General features: G+C 45.3%; 1 protein-coding gene across 2 annotated transcripts in view; it reads left to right on the top strand.

Moving 5' to 3' along the window:
• LOC144824986 (ropporin-1-like) overlaps positions 1-18912 on the top strand; it is a 494190-nt gene extending 475278 nt beyond the window's left edge. For both annotated transcript variants that reach the window (XM_078683912.1, XM_078683913.1), the window contains exons 8-9: positions 15193-15368; positions 18702-18912. In XM_078683912.1, the coding sequence (XP_078540038.1) occupies positions 15193-15368; positions 18702-18765 (240 nt within the window). In that variant the 3' untranslated portion in view covers positions 18766-18912. The remainder of the gene's footprint in view (positions 1-15192; positions 15369-18701) is intronic.
• The last annotated feature ends 907 nt before the right edge of the window (positions 18913-19819 follow it).

The following is a 19819-nucleotide window of genomic DNA, read 5'->3' as shown; positions in this document are numbered from 1 at the left end:
CTCTTCAAATCACCCAGATACTACTGATGCACTCCTCCATGCACCTAGGCATTACCCATACACTAATTCACTTTTAAAATCACCCAGACACTATGTATGCATTCCTCTAATCACCCAGGCATTACCTATGCATTCCTCTAATCACCCAGTCAGTACACATACACTTATAAAATCATCCAGGCACTAACTATGCACTCATGCAATCACCAAGGCAGTACCCCTACACTACCTATGTACTCATACAATAACCCAAGTACTATTCTTGCACTCCTCCAATCACCCAGGCACTATCTATGCACTCCTCAAATCACCTAGACTTTACCTTTGCACTCATACTATCACCCATGCATTAGCTATGCACTCCTCCAATCACCCAGACACTATCCTTGCACTTCTTCAATCGCACAGGTAGTATCCATGCAGTCCTCCAATCTTTCAGGGAGTACCCATGCACTTATAAAATCATCCAGGCACTACCTATGCACTCATGCAATCACACAGGCACTACTGATGCACTCCTCAATGCACCTAGGCATTACACATGCACTCCTCCAATCAGCCATGCACTATCTATGCACTCCTTCAATCATCGAGGCACTACTCTTGCACTCATCAAATCACCCAGGCACTATCCATACATTCCTTCAATCACTCAGGCACTACTTTTGCACTCCTCCAATCATCCAATCACTATCCATGCACTCCTCCAATCACCCAGGCACTACCCTTGCACTCCTCCAATCACTCAGGCACTGCCCATGCACTCTCCAGTCACCAAAACATTACCCATGCACTCCTTTAATCACTCGGGCACCATCTATGAACTCCTCTAATCCCGCAGGCACTACCCCTGCACCCATGCAATCATCTAGCCACTACCCATGCACTCTAACAATCACCCAGGCATTACCCATTTACTCACGCAATCACTCAGGTAGCACACATGCACTTCTCCAATCACCCAGGCACTACACATGCACTCATGCAATCACATATGCACTACCCATACACTACTCCATATATTACACTTGCCACAATTCATACAATTCTTACAAATGTGTCTATTTTTAACCTAATAGGTGGTTCTAAAAGAATAATGTTTTTCTTTTATAATTCTTTTGTGTTTTTACAACTTTTTTTGTATTTATTTGGTGTGTTTTTTTAAAAAGAAAAAAAATAACAGAACCAACGATGAAAACTTTGAAAACATTATGCAATTACAAAGTCATTCAAATTTTGTAATTTATTTTTAGCAATGATGGTTTTTAATAGCAACCATGATGGCATCCACTGATTGTTCACTGTAACATAATTTATTTTTGCATTTGACACAATGCTGCGCCACTCTAGCAAATTTAGGAATTATGTTCGGTCTTGATGTTGATGAGGAACCAGATGATGTACTTGGTCCAGCACCCTTGTCCTGACTTGCCTGTTTCTGTAGGTCTTGTCGCTGTTGTTCCCTCACAAGACGCTGTGGATGCATTGTTTGTAGATGCTTGAGCATCGAAGAGGTGCCGCATGAATATTTTTTGTCACATCCTCGTGACAGCACCGTCTCACAAACTGCAAGTAACCTTTCATGCATTTACTTTCTTCTCTCCAGGTGGGATTGAGAAGAAAGCCCAAACTATACTGTTGTATCTCACTTTCAATGGTTCTTCCAACTCTTCTTCATCTTCAGGCGGAAGCGGTTGTGCTGGATTGGAAGCAGATAATTTTTGATGAAGAAAAAAAACACCCGAAACATCCAAAGAGGAGGAGAAAAACACAAGAGCTGTGTCTCTCTCTATAGATGCAGTTGAAAGAATGAAAACATTGGGTGGGGTTCTGCAAATTCTAGAATCAATAGCTTCTTAACCATTGAAATACTTTCTTTTGAAGTCACATGGGATTCACGCACCGGGCGTGCAAGCAGCGCACACCCTACAGGCAACCTACGCGCACCCAATGCGATTTCCAAAAACTATATTTAACAATAATATATCTTTATTGCAGTTACAGATGTATGATATTTACAATTATGTTAAATAATATCTTGGTATAATATACATAATAAAGTTATATACATATATGTTTAAAACAAAACAAAATTGCGGTGGTTTTGCGCACCTGGCGCAACACCCGAAAATACATATGTGACGTTGCGCGGGGCTGAGTACCGCGCACCCTTTGCATACCGAACGCACATCGTACATGACTTAACCAATATCGTGGCAAAATTGTTGCATTCGCGCACCCACCGTGACTGGTACACAATCAGTACCCAAATCCACTTTGAAAAAAAATGTAAATTAATCTTTTAGAAAAGAAAAAACATCAAAATATTTTTTTAAAGTTAAAAAATTTAGAAAGAGCATTTTTGGGATATTACAAATAGAAACTAGCATTTAAAAAACATTTGAAATTCACTGAAAAGAACCATAGGTTTCAGGGATGTTATAGTTAGTAATTAGCATTTAAAAAACCTTTGAAATTCAATGAAAAGAACATAGGTTTCAGGGACATTTTAGTTAGAAATTTTCATTAAAAAAAACCTTTGAGTGGGTGTAGCCAAGATGGCGGCATGGTAGGACGCAGGATTGTGTCCCTCTGGCACCACCAAATTAAAGCATTGTAATATCGCCTTTCCCCGGTGCCTTCTGACTGCATACCAGGACCAGATGACTCTGGTGAGCTGAGTAGGACCAGCGGGGCGAGTTTCCTGCCTGGAGACTTTGAGTGTGCGGCCCTCACATTGACGCCCGGCAGAGGACTAAGCAGAGCTGCGAGTGAGCTGAGCAGCGGCCCGGTGGAGGGTAAGAGGTGGCGTGGCCTGGTTGGTGGCACTCTGCGGTCCTACAGCTAGCGGATGTTTAGTGCGGAGAGAGCGGTGGTTACCTGCAAGCTGGTCGTCTGTGATTGGTGGCGAGAAAGGAGCTGTACTGCCGCTGAGATTGGCAGGCAAGCGCCATTTTGTGCTCCTTGTACCAGCGGCCCGGTGGCAGGTAAGAGGTGGTGTGGCCTGGTTGGTGGCGCGCTGCGGTCCTACAGCTAGCGGATGTCTAGTGCGGAGAGAGCGGTGGTTACCTGCAAGCTGGTCGGCGGTGATTGGTAGCGAGAAAGGAGCTGTACTGCTGCAAAGATTGGCAGGCAAGCGCCATTTTGTGCTCCTTTCTACCACAGAGCTTCGGCAGGGCGCACAGGCCCGACTGGCGCGCAGGTTTGACTGCTGCGGTGGGAAGTCTGGCAGCCTAGCAGTGCGTAGAGCTTAGTGGCCACCAGGAGCTGACTAGCACGGACCGGCAGATTGGTATCCCCATGCAGGTCGAGTTTTCCACTCGGCGAGTGGGCAGCGCCGGCCTCCATTTTGGTGCAGAGCAAAGGCCTCGCAGACGGCGTGAGGGAGGAACAGCGGCCAGGCGCCAGGTGCTGAACGGAGTGGCCTGGAGACAGGACTCTGCGGTTGGTGGGCCGGCAGACCGAGAGCGCTGCGGGAGCGGAGATTTCACGTGAGCTGACTGGGTGACCGGCTGCAGCATCAGCGAGATCGGCGCAGCAACTGCTGCCAGTGCATCACCCGGGAGAACAGAGCCGGCAGATCCGCCATTGGCGGTGCCCCGCCAACACAGTGCCCCTGCGGGCCCGACCGAGCCAAGCGCCCACCGACTATTGAGCCAAGACAGTGATGTGAGGGCAAAACACCTATTGGGGCTGAGAAGTGAGGAGGCCCACGGCGCTTGCTGGCCCTGAAGCCATACGGCAGCCCCGCCAGCGCGTAAACGAAAGGCAAGCGCGCTGATTTACTGAGAGATGGGAGAGACGACGGGCACTGCAGGTTCAGCAGGCCCCCTAGCCTGTGCAGAACATGTGGGGCTGCCGCTGCAGGTCAAAATTGAGGTGGGCACCAGCAGCTGGATTAGTGCAACACGGAGGAAGCAACCAACAACGGGAGAAGACTTTGAAGGAGTTGCTCATGAAGCAGCCAGGATCGACCACTGCGCCTGGAGAAAAAAATCCTGGAACGGCGGATAGCGAAGGGTTCCCTGCTACCAAGGCGTTCATGTTGGAACTCTTTACTGCCATCAAATAGGAATACAGGAGCTTAAGGGCCAGCTCGCAGCAGGCCTTAGGGAGGTACGTAGGGATGTGGACAAAATCGGAGAGCGTGTGGCCACACTTGAGGAGCACAATGTCAACCGGGAAGACAACCTCCACCAGCTGCAGCAAGATATGTTATTCCTCCGGGAACAAAACCTTGATCTACAGGCACATGCTGAAGATTTAGAGAACTGCTCCCGAAAGGAACAATGTGCGTATCAGAGGCGTGCCATGGAAAGGGGAAGGAGACGACCTCAGGGCCTACGTTGGGGCGCTGTTCCAGCAGGTGCTGGGAGAGACGGAGGTGATGGACATACAACTGGATCAAGTCCATAGAGTGGGCCTCCCTCGTGGCAACAAGGCGCCACCGCCGGACATCCTCATGTGCGTACACAACTTTCAACTGAAAGAGCGCATCATATGAAAGGCGAGAGAGGCCCAGTCCGTACAGTTTCGGGGACACACACCGGCCATATTCCATGACTTGGCAGCCTCCACGCTACTCAAGTGACATTAATTCAAGGTGGTGACCACACATCTATGTGAGCAAGGCATCCCTTACTCGTGGGGCCATCCCTTTTGCATTGTTTTCAAGCACTGAGGGAAGCTGCTTCAGATCCGCTCTCTAGCCAAGGCTATGGAGATCCTCGTCCTGGAGAGTACGCCAGCGACCGAACAAGCAGAACGGCCTAAAGATCTAAACGCCCGCCGCACAGCAAGATGGCAAAGAGTGGGAAAGGCAGCATCTGTCCTGAAGCCTGATCAGGCCACAAGGGACAAAAAACGAGAGGCAGTGATCTCCTCGCTGTTGCAATCGTCGGACCACTTGGACACCCCGTGAGGTATACAATTGGCAGCTGAGGGATGGGCACCTAGATGGGTGTCTGGGTACAAGATTGCTGACAGCCTTTCCACAGGCGGGTGGGTACGAATCAGGCTCACTATGGGCTTGACCCCCTTAACCTTTCCTACTTTGACAGACTTTGGTCATGTTTTGCCTTTGATAATTGTTTTGACAATAAGTTTCTTTTTTGGGGTTGGGCTTGTTGGGGTTTTTAGTCGGGGATCTCTGCACCAGTTAGCACGTAAGATTTGCCTCTGTAGGATAGTCAGAGAGCACTTAAACCAGCACAAACCTGAGAGACGAAATGTAGACGAAAAAGGTAGATACTTCACCACACTCATCGGATAGGGAAAGACCTTAAGGTAGTCAGCCTCAATGTTAGAGGCCTAAATAATCTATTGAAGAGAGCAGCAGTGCTGTCCCTACTTGAAAATGCCGGAGGCGAAATATATCTCCTTCAAGAGACGCATCTCCTTTCCAAGGACACCATACGTTTGCACGATAGGCGCTTCCCACAACAGTTCTGGTCAGCGGGCCGTCCAAAAAGGAAGGCATAGCAATCGTGATTGGGGCCCAATTCCCGGGTAAAGTCTTAACGACTGTCGCAGAAATAAAGGGACCCTTATTAGCAATTCGAGTGCAATGAAGCGGGACCCACCTCACCATAGCATCATTTTATGCCCCAAATACACAGCAGGACCCCTTCATCCTCTCAGCCCTCACAGAGGTACTCATATCTCCAGATGCGGCGATTTTGGTGGGAGGGGACCTAAATCTCGTATTGGACACAGAGTTAGATAGGCCTGGACAGCGAACACTTCAAACAGGGGCACTCTCTCCAAAGGGACAGGAGTGGTTGGGGGACAATGGGTTATACGATGTCTGGCGCACGCAGCACCCCGCGGAACTGGATTAAACATACTACTCCGCATCCCACAAAACGTATGCGAGACTAGATCACTTTCTGGCCTCTACCTCCCTACTGCATCACCTACATATGGCCACACCCTTATCACTGTTCACATCCCTGCGCAGCGATCGCAGGCATTTCACCCCGGGTGGCGCCTCCAAGGGAATCTTTTACATTCTGAGGATACAGTGCAATGAATAAGGCAGACACTAGAAGACTACCTATTGTTCAATGAAGTGGGTTCTAAGTCATTATCGGCCGTATGGGAGGCCATGAAACTAGTCACAAGGGGGGAATTCATTGCCATTTCTGCGACATATAACAAACGCCATAAAGAGAAGCATCACGAACTTGAGAAAGAGATGGTGGAACTTGAATCGATTCACAAGCGCACTGGGGCCCGAGGGTGTGGCGGGAACTGGAGAACCGCAGACGCCTGCTAAAAACATCTAGACCTTGACAGGGCAGAAAATGCCCTTCTCTGCCTCCGTATAAATTCTACCTTAGTAGCGATAAATGCGGTAAAATGCTGACCCATAGACTGCGAGCCAGAACACAAGCGACCCAGATTCAGTCTCTGTGGGACCACACAGGGGAGGAACAGAGCGCAGATGAACAGATTGTGGATGCTTTTCGCATGTTCTATAACACTCTATACCAGAGGTCTTCAAACTTTTGGGTGCCGAGACCCCCCTGTCAACATTTTCAGTCGTAAGGACCCCCGTCTGACAAACATTTCTAAACCTGTAGGCAGGGCTACTGGAATTATGAGGCAGGTGAGGACCAAATTACACGACAGGCTTGACTAAATTGTGTGGGAAGAAAATGTAAATAATGTTATGTGATGCCGCTTTATTTTGTGATAGAATTGCTTCATTAATTAGAATTTTTTTGCACACAGTAACACTGAGAAAAGATTTCACCCCATCAGTACCAGTTTATAATCAAAATACAGCAATTAACATCGGAAAGATGTCTAGTCAACCTTTGTGATGGGCCTTCCACTCCACAGAAATATGTGCTGCCATATTAGAAGCTCACCTGTCGCTGGCTGGGAGCAACAGGGTTCCTTTAAAACCCTGGAGTCTTGTGTAGAGTTAAGCAATTTACACATGCCGCTTTCTTCTCACCCCTCCCTTCCATCCCTCTCTCCTCTCCTCTCTCTCTCTCAATCCCTCTCTCACTTTGCAGACCATTTTCTTTCAGCCCTATTTACAACTTCTGGATTTTCCCCATTCAACTTCTCACATCACCCTTAACCACCTCTTGCCATTTTGTCTTTTCACTGACCTCATCTCTAACAGTCTCTTGCATTTATCTCATGGCCTCTCTGGCCCTGTCACCTCCCGTGCCCATCTGCACTTCTCATTCACCTCAAGTCTCTCCATTAAAATTGTTGTCTATTTGTATCCTACACCTCTCCACTCCCCCATTTATCTCTCACATCTCTCCTTTGTTCTTTCACACCTTCTTGAACCAATGTCCCTCTCCCCTGTTACCTCAGCACCAGTGCTTAATTTGAGCAGGTGGTTTCCGGTGCTCCGCACTGACACCTAATTGTGCACACTGGCACTATGACCGTCTGCCACATGGTAGCTCTGTCTGTGTAATTTAGAGATGAGCAGAACTGCTGTTTATTAATTCAATGTACATTAAAAATGATAAACTTTTGACATCCTACTGGTGAAGTCCCTGGCACATGTTTTATTACAAATTAATCACTGCTCAGCACCCACCTGAGTACTCCCTCTCTTCCCCTATTGCTGCTGTCCCTCACCCATGTCACATCAAATTACTTTTTAGGTCACAGATCATCTCTCAGCTATCTTCTCTCACAGTTTAACAGTAGCCCTCCTCTGTGCCTTCACCTTTTCCTCACAGTCACTTCTTGTGTGTTCGCACTTCCCTTCGGCACTTCATATTTCTCCTCATCCCTGACCTCTTCAATCGAATTCTCTCAATCCCTTGCTGTCCTTTCTCATCCTCTCATCTCTCCTCACCGAGCACACAGGTTGGACCCGTATGCTTCTCTTGGCCTGTGCCACTCTGCTTATTGTTTCCTGATTGATGAAGGCACAAATTGTGTGTCTTGCTGTTTTGGTGCAGGCCGCACAGTTATGGAACGTGCACCCTCCTTTGCTTTGCTCCACCAAGAATCTATTATCCTTTAGGAAAATATAAAAACCTGACTCTATGCTCTGGAGGTCACCCCATGTGGCTGGTTCTCCTTCCCCTTCTGTGTGTTTCTCATTTGCCTTCAGGCAGCAGATGGCTATTAGTCCCAGGACACCTTTTGGTAACAGTAGCGCACTACAAATGTAAATAATAATAGTAATAGGCAGAAGCAGGGGAGCCACTAGACCCAAACTTCGCAGGGGGCCTACACTCCCAGGCAGGGCTGGCACTAGCACTGGTCACACACGGTGCAACAGTCTTTTTTTTGGTGCCCCCTCCCCAGTTTCCTCCTTCTCCATAAATACCTTCACTACCACTCACCAACAATGCACCTCATCTCTCTGTAGCACCTTTCTGACAAACATTTTCCTTATAGCGCTACTCCAAGTTTACTCACACTAAGGTCTGTGATCTGCATAGTACATGTTCTTTGTAGCAGGCACATTAACCGTCTGCACTCTGTGGATGACAAGAGTGCCCATGTGAGTGCAAGGTGAGCGATGCACCAGTGTGAGAGTAGGGAAAGAGGAGTGACTGCAGGCTGAGTGAGGTGACCATATGAATTTGGGTGCAGATGTAAGTGCTGAGTGGGACGAATGAATGCATGGTTAATGATGGGCTTGTTTAAATGAGTTACAAATTGAGCAGTGAGGGAGGACGTGAATGAGGTGTCACATGAGTTCAAGATGAGTGCATATGAAAAGTGTGGCTGCAGGGTGAGGTACAGGATGAACAGCCCAATTGCATTGTGAGTGCAGAGTGATCACTATGAGTGGAGGGTGAGAGGGTGAATGATGTGAGTGCTTGGTGAACAGTGTGAGTGCATTGTGATTGCTGTGAGTGCAGAGTGAGCGTGAAAGTGAAGTGTGAGAATGAGAAGTGAGTTCTCTGAATGCAGGATGCATTCCCAGACACTTGAAGTAACTCAGCATATTATTGATGGCGGCTTAGGGTTTAAGATATACGTTAAACTATTGCTAATATGGCATTAATCAGGGATCGAGGGTGTGGGAAATAAATGATATGCTGATCCTGCAACATACTCCCAGTCCTATGGTTAGGGTTACCTGCTCATTATTTTGATGTCCCAGATGGTACAAAAATAAGTAGTCACCTAAAGCTGTATATTTCAGCACTCATCTGTGCGTACTTGGAACAGCAAATATAAATAGAAAGTACTTTTAATTGTGTTCTAAGGCTGCCTCAATGATCCATGACTGATAATTAAAGGGAACAAAGACAGAAATGTCACATTACGAATTAATGCATATGATTTTATTTACAATCCTATTTGGTGTCAAGAGGAGGCCTTTGCAGGCTCTTTAAACATCAAATGGCTGGTATTTTTCTTTTGGCAACCCTACTTTATATTGCTTTTCATTAAATGCATTCTCACACTACTGCAGTAAATGTAAAATACAAATGTAAGGAATAGGCAGAGTGGGGGCCCAGGTGGTACTGGAACTAGAAAAAAAACTAAGCCTCAGTATCCAGTTTACAAAAGGTATGTAATCATGCAAATGGTCTTTAAAGACCTGTGAGAAACTCAGGCGTGCCATGCTGTGCTGGAGATAAGACCGCAGACACAGCCGAGCGGAGCCCAAAGCAGCTCGAGCTGAGACACACTGCAGGGGAGGAGGGGGCCTGAATCTCTTGTAGTCCTATGGGCCTGGGCAGAAGTGTGACCGGGAATGGCCGTCCCCCCTTTCCATCACTCCACAGCCCCCTGAGGGTCGCGCCCCACACTTTGAAAACCCCTGCTCTATACACTGGGCAGGACCCGCCGGCGCGGGACCCAAATGCTTACCTGCAGACCTGTGAGATCTCACCTCTCCCTAAGACCTTGGCAGAGGCGCTCGACTCCGCGATTCGAATAGAGGAGGTGATCTCGACTATCTCTAGATTTAAATTGGCCAAATCACCAGGTTCCGATGGGTTCTCGGCTTCCTTCTTTAAGACATTTTGCAGGGAGCTGGCTCCTTTTTTAACCAAACTGTTTAACTCCTTTTTAGAGACGGGAGAGGTAACACCCTCCAGGTCAGAGGCGGCGATCTCCGTCATCCTAAAACCCAGAAAAGATCCCCGGGAATGTGGATCCTATAGACTTATCTCCCTCCTTAATATAGATGCGAAAATGTTCTCACGTATTGTAGCGACACAACTAAATCCTCTCACTGCAGACCCAATAGACCCTGACCAATCGTTTTTTTTATCTTCCTAGGCGACAAGGTGGGGACAAAACTAAATGGCTTTTCCACCTATTGACAGCATACAGCGATCAGGTAGGCAGGCACTCTTGTTGTCTATAGATGCTGAGAAGGCATTCGATAGGGTGGGGTGGACTTATCTATTCGAGGCACTGCGCTGCTACGGGTTCGGAGAGAATTTTGATAATTGGATCCGATGCATTTATTGTGCACCCACGGTATTTGTGAGGGTCAACGTAGCAGATCAGCATCCTTTCCGATCTCTTGTGGGATACGTCAGGGGTGCCCCCTGTCCCCGCTTTTATTTGCGCTATATATGGAGCCTTAGGCTCAACGTATAAGAGCGGACAAACGTATAGTAGGCTTGAAGTTTGAGGCGCACGTCCATAAAAATAAGTCTCCATGCGGACGATGTGATCCGATCTCTTACGCAGCCGCAGACATCCCTGCCCACTCTGCTTGCTGAACTCTCCGCTTTTGGTGACGTGTCAGGGTTTAAGGTTAACCTTGGTAAATCCAATATTCCAAATCTGGCTATCTCCCCGGAAGAGGTGGATATCCTACAGCAGCAATTCCGGTTCCAGTGGACACAAAGTGAAATAGTATACCTCGGTATTAGATTAGCCCCGACCATTGCCCGAATGGTTACGCTAAGTTACTCGATGTTACTGGAGCAGACGACCAAGGCGCTGGACGCCTGGTCGCGGTCGCGTCTAGCATGGTTTGGGAGGATTGCAGCGGTGAAAATGACAATCCGTCCGCGCATTCTTTGTTTTTCAAATGCTCCCTATGTCTCCCCCACCTCGGGCGATAAAACAATTGCAAGCTCTCATTAATAAGTTTGTTTGGGAGGGGGAAAGTCCGCGTCTCTCACTCAACCAGATGACATGTCCGAAAGTGCAGGGCAGAGTGGGTCTACCCTTGATCGGAGGCTACAATCAAGCAACATGCCTCAGATACCTGGTGGAATGGAACAGACCGTTATCTTGCAAACACTGGAACTTCATGGACCAGTCCGTCCCTGGCTTCAACATTTGGAGGGAATTGTGGTTACCTCGCAATCACAGGGCTTGGGGTCTTTACTCCTCCCCTGTTACATCTCCGATGGTTAGGACCTGGGACAGGGTGGCTATCAAGAAAGGCTGGACCTCCTTTCCCTCGCCGATGACCCCATTGTCGATAAACCTGTTTTTCTCCAGGACAGGCGTCTGCGGCGTTTCAGCGGTGGTGGGAGGAGGGTTGTAAAAGAGTAGGGTCCCTCTTTGATACAGCAGGGCTGGTCCCATTCGAACATCTCAAGCAAGATAATGGCCTCCTAGCGACTGATGAGTACCTCTATCGTCAAATGTATCACTGGATCACAGCGCCTTCCAATTACGCCCAAATGTCCAGGCCCTTTACCACGTTCGAAAAGTGGTTACTTCGCAAACACGATGACCGCCGTCTCATATCTGAATTGTACGCCATGCTTACTGAATGTCCCAATGGGCAGCATACAAGGGCACAGGTCCTCTGGGAAACGGAAATAGGCAGGCCACTATCTCCTAAGGAATGGGAACAATTTCTCTACAGAACACATCACACTGCACACAACACAACTGGGGCAGAGTCCGCATTTAAGGTTTTTTCATATTGATACTACACTCCTGTCCGAATCCACAATTGGGACAAAAGCAAAACGGACCTTTGCTGGAGAGGCTGTGAGATATCTGGCACTTTGGCTCACTCGTTGTGGCACTGTCCAAAGCTGCAACGTTACTGGACGGAGGTCCTAGACAACATAGATGAAGCGTTTGATATCTCCTTGCCCCGTTGGCTTAAACGCTGTGTACTACTACCTTTGACTCGCTCTGCCGGCCAATGGATGTAGGCAGGAAGCTGTGTACATTTGTTCTGCTTCCATCTAATAAAAATGATTGATTCCTAAAAAAAAACCTTTGAAATTCACTGAAAAAAACATAGGTTTCAGGGACGTTATAGTTAGAAATTAGCATTTAAAAAACCTTTGAAATTCACTGAAAAAACTACAGGTTTCAGGGACATTATAGTTGGACATTTCACATGCACAAAACCAGAGAAATTCGACTGTTATAGTTAGTTGAGCTAACTAGAACTTGTGCCCCTGCAATGCACTGCTGATAACATCACATATTACATCACTCATGACATGGTCAGTGACATCACTGATGACATCACTGAATACATCTTAAATGACATCACTGATGACATCAACATGATAATCTGATGCACCTTCTAACCTTTGATACACCCATTCTAAATTACAGACTGCCATTCTCAAAACCATAGACACACCAATACCAATAACCACATACCCACTCACTAATTCTTAGGTCTACACACACATCCACTCACTCACCCACACAGTCACTCATACATGCAGTCACTCATCAATCCATCCACTATTATATGCACTCATACACCTATACAGACAGTCACACACCTCCACTCACCTAGAGTTGCAAACACAGCTACTCAGTCATGCAAAGAATAAATCGCACTGCCATTTACTCACCTATACAGTTATACACACAACTCCTCACTTATTCATACAGGTACTAAGACATACTCTCTTATACAATCACTGACACAAGCACACACTCATCCATACAGTCACTCTCACAATCAAATCACTCTTATATTCTGTCACTTATATACTCCAAAACTCACACCTGCTGCCTTATACATATCCAGTTACTCACACACATACCACTGAGACATCCATTCACTCACAGAAACAGCCATAAGCACACTCGCTCACCCATACAGTACCTCACAGATGCACTCATGAACCCATACACCCAAGGATTCACCCACTCATACATCCATGCAGGGAGTCACACTAGCCCTCACCCACCCACACAGACACTCAGGCACCTATACCGGTACTCAGACTGCTATAATAAATAATCCTGTATTTGTAAAGCACACAGCTACCCGTAGGTTTCCCGGTGCTGGGAGCCGTCGGGAAGATTAGGCAAGCTATTGCCCAGAGTCACATGGTGCTGGACAGACCCCTGCCACCGGTGCGGGAATCGAACCTGGATCCCCAGCATCCAGCGTCAGTCGCCCTGGCAGCTGCGCCACACCTCTGCTAATCAATAACTCATATAGACACTCATGTACCTACTCACCAACCCATGCAGCCACTTACACACCAACTGACAAACTGATACAAACATTCACACAGATTAGTCAATCACCCATTCATTCACTAAGACTTGTTAATTCACTCACTTATACAGTCAGTCCCGCACTCATACACCCACTGATTCTTCAATACACCATGACATGTCTATATATATGTGTGTGTAACAATAGTCAACTTTTTAGAAACACTCAGTCACTGGATGATGTAATCTGTGATGTCATTTGCGATGTCATCAGTGATTTCACTGACCATGTCATCAGTGATGTAATATGTGATGTCATCAGCAGTGCATTGCCGGGGCACGAGTTATAGTTAGCTCAACTAACTATAACAGACGATTTTCTCTGTTTTTGTACATGTGAAATGTCCAACTAACTATAACATCCCTGAAACCTGTGTTTTTTTACATATATATGTATAGATAGAATTATTTTTTGTATATATAGTTTTATATATTATATATATATATATACACATATACACATACACACATGCATATGCACCCTTACCACCCAAAAAACAATGCCCACCCTAGACCCTCAAAATAACCTTGCCACCCAAAAACCCACACCTATCCTAAACTCAAAAAATCCTTAGCACCCAAAAACCCAGTCCCCACCCTCAAAATAACCTTGCCATCCAAAACCCCAAACCCACCCTCAACCTTAAAAATTCCTTTACCACCCAAAAAACCCATGCACACCCTAAACCCTAAAAATACCCTTGCCACCTAAAAACCCCTTAGCACCCAAAAACTCATACCTGCCATAAGCATAAACATACCCTTGCCACCCAAAACCCATACCCACCCTAAACCCTAAAATTACCCTTGCCACCCAAAAAACCATACCAACCTTAACCTTTCATTATTTCCTTACCACCAAAAAAAAACAAAAGCCACCCTGAACCCTAAAAACTCCCTTGACACCCAAAACCCCAAACCCACCCTAAACCCTAAACATTTCCTTGCCACACAAAACCAATACTGATCCTAAACCCTAAAAATTCACTTACCATTCAAAACCCCAAACCAGTCAATCAATTTGTATGTGCACTGGCTTAAAAATATTCTTTACTGCAAGTTAAATATAAGCAAATGATAAAATACAATAACAATATATATTTATTGTATACAAAAAATCTTGCTTTGCCTTTGTTATACACCGACTGCTTAAAAAGATAATTAACTCAAACTTATTTTGTACTATTGTCAATCAGACCATTGAGGCTACTGTTTTAAAACACAGTGAAAACTGTCATGGATTATACAATTTACAGACTAGGAACAACTTAAATATCTAGTACAAACACATGGAAAGGAATGTGCCTAAGGACTTGTTTATTTTAGGAACTTGTAGCAGCTGGAATAAGAAACATTTTCATGTATTTATTCATCTTTCAGCACAGGCAAGAGACTTATTCTAAAGCTGTTTTCTCCAACAGCATGTCTCCAAGAGCAGGCAACTTCTGCGAGCTAGGTGAACATTCTAGTTCTTTCTTAGAACTCTGATCTTTACAGTAAGCTATTAGCGGAAGAAAGTGTGGTCATATATGGGTTGATACTGTATTGTGGCATGTCTCAGGTACTAGCGATGAATAGCTTGGTTAGATATTTACCAGCTAGGAACCAACCAAAATGCAGCATTTTTGGTAGTGTGAAGCTGTTTAATTTACAAATATTGTTAATTTATCAGCATTATTAAAAATATCACTATTGGTATTATTAGTAATATTATAATTATATATGTTGTGTTACAACAGCCAGGTGCAATTCTGACAGCCTTTTTGTTTTTTCTATCACCAACAGAACATTGCAACGGCACTGAAGCTTGCCTTCGAGATTTTATCTACAAGCCAAAGATGCCATCCCCCGCGTATTCCTTTCAGCACCTTTCAGTTTCTTTACCAGTACCTGGCTTCAGTAGATGAAAGAATTTCACCTGTGCTAATTCACAGATCCCTCCGGTATCTGCAGCAAGAGATGTAAGCTGCCAATATTGGATTACTTTTTCTTAATTTTCTCCATCACCTATGGGCCTCCTTTAGAGACTGGCTTGTGGCCCACAAGCCAGCAGCCAAGTGAGGCTCTTAACCTGGGCCTCCTTCCTCTGGTGGAAATCAGGCCACCACATTTAAAACCCCATCTGCCTGTCGGGGATCTCTTTGATAAAAGTGCATCTGATGGTGCTGCGGATTCACTTCCACAAAGCTGAACACCAAGCAGGCTGATATGTTGTAGTGGGTCACTCTGCATTCTGTTTTTCTTTTTACTGCTTCAGACACAAGCCCCCAAAGCTGGGATTTGCTTGTGAATAAGGAAAATCAGAGTCCCTGATGTACAGTAAGCTTTCCCCCTTTGTGTCAAAGCCAATGCCCCAGACTGCCGTGCCTCGTGGGGCGGCCCAAGACAGGACAAGTCAGTGGCATACACATCATTCTACCAACATAGGTGGTCAGATCAAGGATTTCCCCCACCAGAGCCATGGTTCCAGTGGCAGAGCCAGTTGGGGTCTTATTGTTTGTTTTCCAGGAGTTCCAGTACCTCTAAATGTGGCGGGGGAACTGCAGCTGAGGCAGAGCGGGAGCTCCACCATTATAAGGTGCAGCTCCCACACTGCCTAATTCTAAATGACCTCCTTAGAATGGGCCCTTACCATGGGTGCACAGATAGGATCCACGATTATTTCATACTTAGTTATTACAAAGGTTTGGCACCTTTAAAAAAAGGGATGCTACTGAGGTTCTTCAGACAGCATTGCCTATTGATGAGTGTTTGCCGGAAATGAGATCCAGCAGAGCAGTAGAGTTCTGGCACCACAGAATTTCAAGGTTTGTAAGAGAATATCATACATGAAGTATGCACAGATAGCTAAATGTGTTGTTGTGCATCTACACATTTTTGACGGCATGTCCAGGAAGCCATAGTGCAGACCACAGCATCCTGACTCCCTAGTGTTCAGACACAGACCCGTTCGAATTTAGACAGCTGCTTGCCGATGGGACATTTCTAAATCAAATCTTTATGGGAATCTAGACATATGCAACCTCTGGCTTGCGCTTCCATGCTTTTTTATAACACTTACTGCCGTACAAAGTCATCATAGATTGGGTACTGTGAGATTCTTGCAGAAACATACATGACAATACAAAATGACACTTCTGGTAAAGAAATCTGACAATTTCTACACAAGCACGCGAGATCTGAAGTAATATAAACTGTACACAGTAGGGTCGGTGTTTTAGGCAAGCACACTTGGGGTGGCAAAAGCATATACTAATAGTGCATTGCAGCCATCGCATAGGTCAAACCACCAAAAGGTAATCTAAAAAGTGCTATAACCCAAAGTCAACTGTAAGTGTGAAGTGACTGGTGTCAACCAGGATGCAAATTGCTAGCTTGCATCATATAACTGTGTGTTAAAACTGAGAAGGGTGCTCTACTGGCAAACACATGAGTATAGATGTAAGACAGCATGAAACCAACACCACAAATCATGCAAAACATCAAAGTTGATCCTTTTATCAGAATAAAATTAGAGACCCCCTACACCACTTTAGCATAAAATGAGGGGCACTTTGACAGTCGTCACCAATGGGTCTCTTCACACTTACAATGCTAATCCGAGAAATCTCAGGGCGGACCTTCGATTTAAGGGATAGTGGAATAGTTTGCCATGCCTTTTGGGACTTCTTATCCCCTTTTTGCTGTCCTGTAAGTATAGGTGTATCATTCTCTGCAGTGGCCCATTTCTTCAAGTCCATGGGCCATATTTTGATGGAGGAAGCTTCTAAGGCTTCCCAAGCCATGGCTATTCTCCTCTTTGCTAATAAATAGGCAAGTTCTATGAATTTATTGGTGACCCTTCACTTTTTGGTCCCAGAAGAGCTGTCACCGGGGTTATTTCTAATTATTTGTGAGATTAGAGACTGCCTTTGTCACTGTCTCCCAAAAGAGGACTATCACATTACAATCCCACAAAATTCATGGTGGATGCGACAACTGTATTGCAGCATATCCTACAATGCTCAACTCTCAAGCTAAAGACGTCTCTCTGTCTGAACTGGGAAATTATTGGGACAGCTTTTACAGTGACAAAGGGAAAAGGCTGCACTGATGTAAATATCAACCAGTGTAGTGTCATGAGTTGACATCACTTGGTGTTTGGGATTTGCAGGAACAGTGCAGAGTGACTAGAGCGTAGGCCAAAGAAAAAGGCATAAAATGAGCTGAAATCCCTTTTCACATCCCTATATGCATGTGGAGTTAGCTGACCTGTCCTATGCACGCCTAGGGACATTAAAATGCATGTTAGATAAAGATGTCAATGTGTTTGTGCTGCTGTCCATACGATCCAAGAAGTGGGCCTTTTTAGGTCTCGCACCTGGCGACGCAGCGCTTTTCACTATGTGCTCAGAAGAGAGCTTTTAAACACTGGCCTATGTTACAAAATAGCAACTGAGTGCATGCAATTTACTACAGGAATTAATAAGTACCATTCAGATCACTTAAAGGTGGAATCATACATCGTCAGCCACCAATTACTGCATGTTCGTTAACATAACATAAGAGGTGTATTTGTAAAGCACACAATTACCCGTAGGTCTCCTGGCGCTGAATAACAGATGTTTATTGTTACCCATCTCAATGGTACTCATTTTATCAACGTCAAATGGATGAAAGGCTGAGTGGACCTGCCAGGATTTGAACCTGTGACCATGAGGTTGAACACAGGCCCCCGCAGTGGCTGCTTTAGTCCACTGAGCCACCAGACCCGTTCAGTGTCTTTTTCCTGTTCACCTACATTCACACCTCATTCATTGACAATATAATGCCAGGAGGGTGATGAAGAAGAAACACATGCAGGAGAACACTGATCACGAGTTCATCTTCAGAGGAGATTTAGGACATGAGCGGCCCAAGACATTTAAAACAAGCATTTGCAATGCAATAGGTCTAGCATTTACGCGATTTTAAGCTATTGGCATTGTAAATGACAATGCCTTTTATTTATGTGTTAAAAACGAAAACAAAAATAAAAGGCATTGTCATTTGCAATGTCAATAGCTCAAACTCATGTAAATGCGAGACCTATTGCATTGCAAGTGCTTGTTAGAAATTACAAGGATCTTTAAAAGCCTTCGGGTAAATTGGGAAAAATCAGAAAGAAACCAAGAACTATTCAGTGAGGCAAAAAGAACATGTTGCAATAAATAAAAAGGAAGCCGATTTCTTGTATCAGTATTATTGCCTTTTGTCTGCTACCTGATATCATAGATATTCCTAGAATTAACTCATATTTTCCTTTTTCCGCTCAGCATTGGACCGCACGGGCTGATTAAATTGTCTGACTTTATGAACAACCCAAGTGTGACGCTGTAATAGGGATCTAAACACCGCAATGCTTCTAAAGTTTTATTACAGAAGATGGAGACATAACAGACTTCTTGCAGTCACTTTGGATCTGAGCAACATCAACCACATTTGTCCGAAAGATTGCGCACACAAATAAAGAATGGTTTAAACATGTTTTATGGTCAATCTGTTCAAATATGACTAAAACGTTGATTAACATATAGTTCTATGTTCATCTCTGTTTGGGATGCTCAGACTGGGTACAAAATCCACCATGGTCAATCTCAGATCTGAACATGGTATGTATGTGGTATTTCCATAGCACAATTCCAACCAAATACCAATGGAATGCTTTAAAGGGATAGTACTCCAGATCCTGGATGTATGGATGGAAAAGCCTAGCTACCTTTTTTTCCCTTTTTATGTTTCTTAGTCTGCAGTCTGATGGTGTCCTGGCTACAGTTGTGCCAATAACAACCCAAAAGGGTGTGCTTGTCTGTAAGGTAAGCAGCAGTGTAGTTTCAGGGGGATGTTTAAGGTGTTACACCCCCCTAATACATGTATGATTTAGTAAATAGCTGGCCACAGGAGCTTTTAGTAGGGTATGGAACGGTGTCTCTTGGATTCCACCTGGTATTTACAAATACTCATTCAGACAAAAGCACGCACAAACGCTTCTGATTTGAAGGTCTTAAAACATGGCTATTCTACAAAATACTGTGTTTTAAGTAGCCCTCACAATCCACACTCCTTTTTCTTTTCACTAGCCCTAAGCTCCCCTCATACGCTGCTACTCATATAATAGTTAACATGATATGCTGATGTGTCAGAAAATATTAAGCTCACCGCCACCCCACCCCCAACTTACTGACCAAGCTACGCCCTTGAAGATACCACCCTCCAGATGTGAGTACAAGAGCTTGAATGGCAGTTCTGAGGTTGCTTTCTGTAAGAAACAAGTTTACTTTCTTTAGAAGAGGGAGTTGATACCAGGCGTCTTTGTTTCTTTTGCAGTGTGTTCCTTGAGTGTGAGGTTGGTGTCCATAGAGAATCCAAGTGATTTGGCATTCAGTGAAAGTTG

Source organism: Lissotriton helveticus, chromosome 3_1, assembly GCF_964261635.1.
Source record: "Lissotriton helveticus chromosome 3_1, aLisHel1.1, whole genome shotgun sequence".
NCBI lineage: Eukaryota > Metazoa > Chordata > Amphibia > Caudata > Salamandridae > Lissotriton > Lissotriton helveticus.
The sequence above is the reverse complement of the archived record's forward strand: the minus strand, read 5'-3'. Positions and strand labels throughout refer to the sequence as shown.